Source organism: Coffea arabica, chromosome 5e (assembly GCF_036785885.1).
Source record: "Coffea arabica cultivar ET-39 chromosome 5e, Coffea Arabica ET-39 HiFi, whole genome shotgun sequence".
NCBI lineage: Eukaryota > Viridiplantae > Streptophyta > Magnoliopsida > Gentianales > Rubiaceae > Coffea > Coffea arabica.
The window spans coordinates 15,597,095-15,601,623 of NC_092318.1; the positions used below are offsets into that span (position 1 = coordinate 15,597,095).

The 4,529-nt window shown below is 44.6% G+C and overlaps 1 protein-coding gene across 1 annotated transcript; it reads left to right on the plus strand.

Moving 5' to 3' along the window:
• The first annotated feature begins 863 nt into the window (after nucleotides 1–863).
• LOC140006909 (uncharacterized) lies at nucleotides 864–2,657 on the plus strand. Its single transcript, XM_072049584.1, has 2 exons — nucleotides 864–1,558; nucleotides 1,937–2,657. Exons 1-2 carry the CDS (start codon nucleotides 864–866, stop codon nucleotides 2,655–2,657), a joined length of 1,416 nt encoding a protein of 471 aa, XP_071905685.1.
• The last annotated feature ends 1,872 nt before the right edge of the window (nucleotides 2,658–4,529 follow it).

The window sequence follows — 4,529 nt, forward strand, 5'->3', positions numbered from 1 at the left end:
GTCTGCAATACCAACCTATAACTCCTTCCAGATTTTGCCTTATGATTAACGCAATTTTCTGGAATATTCAAGGGGTTTTCAAATCCCCAAATCTTAGAAGATTGATAAAATTAATATGGATGTATGGTGTTAAGTTTGCTGTTATTTGTGAGCCCAAAACTGATGTGTCTAAGATTGACTTCATTCGTATGCGTCTAGCATTTGATTCAGTTATTACAAATTTGTCGGACGACAATTGGGTTTGTTATTGCACTCCTTTTAGTTGTTCAGTTGTAGGTAATTCAAGTCAGCATATTTCCCTATCTATTCAGCATCCCTTGCTTCCTGGTCTTGTTATCTTCTCATTTGTTCATGCCAAATGTTCTTTGAACAAGCGAAGAGAACTATGGTAGAATCTTCTTGCTGATAAGCCTAGATCCCTTCCATGGTGTATTGGAAGGGATTTTAATGTCATTATGGCCCCCCATGAAAAGCGTGGAGGGCGGCTGGTTGGTGTTCAGGAGGGGGCAGAGCTTATATCTTTTATGGAGGCGGCTGGTGTTTTTGACGTGGGTTTTTCGGGAGCCAACTTTACGTGGTGCAACAATAGAAGAGGCAGAGCTAAAATTTGGAAGCGATTGGATAGAGTGCTAATCAATGGGGAATGCGCTGAGGTCTCTTCCATTGTATCGGTTGAGCATTTAGCAAGACATCCGTCAGATCATGCACCTCTACGAATATCTTTTGCCACTCGCTTAGACAACAAACCGAGGCCGTTTCGTTCTTGAATGTTTGGACATCTAAGGCAGACTTGTTGGAAGTAATTAGAGGAGCTTGGGATAGACCAGTGAATGGAGCCCCATTGCGTGTCTTGCTTAAAACTAATGGCGAGAAGAAGGGCTATCCAAAAGTGGAACAAGCACATTTTTGGCAATATCTTTGATGTGGTTCGGGTGGCAGAGGCTGTGGTTCGAAGGGTTGAAATAGAGGTGGGGGGCAATACCTCTAAGGTGGCGCAAGATGGACTTTATAAGGCTCAGGCGGACCTAAGCCAAGCGCTGCTCATTGAGGAGCAATTTTGGAGTCAAAAGGCCCGAATGAGGTGGCTCCATAGTGGGGATCGAAATTCTAAATTTTTTCATGTGGTGGTGAAGCAAAGAAGGGTTCAGAGCGCCATCTATCGGATTAAAGATTTGCAGGGTTCCTGGGTGGAGAAGGATGAGGACATAGCAAACGAGGTGATTACGTTCTTCTCGGACCTATTTTCTGAACCTACTGGCCCTGCACCAGATATGCTGCACTTGATTTCCCGTTTGATAATAGAGGAGGAGAATAAGACCTTGGAGGAAGTCCCATCCATAGAGGAGGTTCGACGAGTGATTTTTGCAATGGACAGGGAGAGTGCTGCGGGACCGGATGGATTCACGGGTAAGTTCTTCACATTCTCTTGGGATGTCATTGTTCAAGATGTCTATAATGCGGTGCTGAGTTTTTACTGTGGGGTTGAGTTGCCTAAATTTATTACCACCATTTCCATTGTGCTTATCCCTAAAGTGCCAAATCCCCAGGATTTCTCGATGTTTAGACTAATTAGTCTTTGCAATTTTTTTAATAAGTTGCTATCCAAAATTTTGGCCGACAGGTTGTCATCTATTTTGCCAAAGGTTATCTCCCCTTAGCAGACAGGTTTTGTTAAGGGATGGAATATCACGGAAAACTATCTGCTGGCCCAAGAAGTACTGTCGGGTATTGGCAAGCCCTCGAGAGGGGGTAATGTCGCGCTAAAATTAGACATGTCTAAGGCTTACAATAGGGTGTCCTGGCTTCATATTGTTAGTGTGTTATGGAGGTTTGGATTTGGAGAGCAATTCATAGACAGGGTTTGGTGCTTGTTTTCTAATGTGTGGTTCTCAGTCATTGTCAATAGTGCCTCGCATGGTTTTTTTGAATTGGCTAGGGGACTTCGGCAGGGGGATCCTTTGTCCCCGGCATTATTTGTCATAGGGGCTGAGGTGCTGTCACGGGATTTGAATAACCTTGCGCTACAATCCGATTTCACGGGGTTTCGAGTTCCACACGGGTGTGCTCTTATCACTCATTTGGCTTTTGCTGATGATGTAATCATCTTTGCGAATGGCTCGTCTAATTCACTGAAGCGCATTATGCGGGTGTTGGAGTTGTATAACCAATCCTTGGGGCAGTTGGTTAATGCTCAAAAGAGTGGGTATTTGGTTCATCTGTCACTGCCTCCGTCTCGACGAAGGATGATTGAGTGGATCACGCAGTTTGCCAGGCAGTCTTTCCCAATTCGCTACTTGGGATTTCCCCTGTACTTAGGCCGGTGTAGATCGTTGTATTTTGGGGCAGTAAGCCAAGCTATCTTGGGAAGGGTGTTGTTGTGGAAGTCAAGGCTTCTCTCTCCAGGCGGGAAATTGATCCTTATCAAACATGTCCTTGCGTCTGTTCCCGCCCATTTGCTTTCGGCTGTTGTGGTGCCTAGCTCAGTATTCACGATGATAGAAAAGGTTTGTGCAAATTTTATATGGGGATCAATGGCTGAGAAATCAAAGTTTCATTGGATACGATGGTCTCAGTTGTGCTACCCGGTGGAAGAGGGTGGGGCAGGATTTCGAAGACTTCAGGATGTGTCCAGAGCTTTCTCGTGCAAGTTATGGTGAAGGTTTTGGACAAGAGCTTCGCTTTGGGTGACTTATATGCAAGCTAAATACTATAGGGAGAAGCATCCTTGTCAAGTGCCATTCAGTATATCTACTACGGCTATTTGGAGACGAATGTGGAATGTCAGTCGGTAGGTGGAGCTGTCAATGTTATGGCAAGTTAACGGGGGCTTCTATCACTTCTGGTACGACAATTGGGTAGGCAGTGGTGCTTTATTTCTCAGATCGACAGTCATCCCGGACCTCACTTTTGGGGACTTTGTCACAAATGGAAAATGGGATAACCAATTGCTATCTCGGGCCATACCACTAGGGATCATCCCCTCAATCTTACAGCAATCGATACCTGAAGGTGGTCGTGCATATGAGGTTATGTGGATGCTGACAACATCTAGGAAATTCACGCTAGCGTCGGCTTTTGGTGAGGTTCGTCAAGCCTGCAACACTTTTGCTGTTCTATCACATGTCTGGCACCATCGGTTACCATTGAAGGTGTCCTTCTTCATGTTATGACTATTGATGGGAAGGTTGCCGGTGCCGAATGCACTATGTCAGCTTGGTTTTCAAATGCCATCGAAGTGTCTTTGTTGTCGGAGCCCATCGTGCAAATCTATTGAACATGTGTTTGCGTTGGAGCAGGTTGCCATGGAGATCTGGGGATATTTTGGGGGGGGGTGTGTAGAGTGACTGGTATAGGGTCCTTACTGCGCGCTCGAATAGGTGCATGGTGGTTTGTTGAGCAGAAATCGGAGAGGAGGCATTTTTTGTTCTCAACTCTCCCTAGTTTCATTTGCTGGCACATCTGGAAGGCTAGGAATAAAGCCGTTTTTGAAGGCAAACCAATGCAGTCGATAGCTATTGTTCAGGCCATATTTAGGGAAGTTAAGATGCTAGTGGAGATTCAGTTTAAGGGCAAGGTTGGGGTCCATACATTTCAGCAATTATATGATTGGTCCTCTCATCTAGCGTGCATGTTTGGATTCCAGTTGATACGTTGGACAGTGCCGAAGGTTGGGATGCTAACGCTGAATACAGACGGTTGCTCAAAGGGCAACCCAGGTCAGGGCGGTGGTGGTGGAGTCTTGCGTGATTCGTCAGGAAGTCCTCTATTTGCTTTTTCAACTTTTCTGGGGGATACCTCTAGTTTACATGGGGAGACTATGGCCCTTTTGCTTGGGCTCCGCGAATGTGCCGAGAGGGGGTTTGGTAATGTGGGCGTCCAGTTAGATTTCTTGGTCTTGGTGGGGATTCTATGGAAGTAATTTCAGTGTCCTTGACATAATCGGAGGGAGGTGTGGCAGATTTGGCAGTTGCTGGGTGAGTCCCCTCGGATAGTTCATTGCTACAGGGAGGCGAACAAAGTTGTTGATATTTTATCTAATGTGGGAGTTGCTCACCCTGAGCAGCAGGTTAGGGTTTATGATCATATACGCTTCATTCCACAGTTGGCTCGTAGTAAAATTCGGCTAGATAGACTAGGATTGCCTTCAGTTCGGAAGTTAAGGATGGTATAGGCTTTATGTTGGGGTAAGATCCGATCACTATTGTAATTTTCGGTTCTAATTAATAAGACTACTACATTTATTTCAAAAAAAAAATGCAAGAGATTTATAGTGGTATGGCCACACTCCTTGATACTTAATTTCGGGCTGGGTTAAACAGTCTAGTTTGTTATGTCTTAATTGTCCAAGCTTCATTAGGATTGTTTATATCAAGACACATTAAAATGATGTTTCTTTCTTCATCAATAACATACGAAATTTTCCAGAAAATATTCTTGAGAGAAAAGGTCTCATGACTCTACGAGCATCCCTTGAACACCTAGTCAAAATTATCCCCACTTCAGGAGATATATTGTCCTAAAAGCCAAAA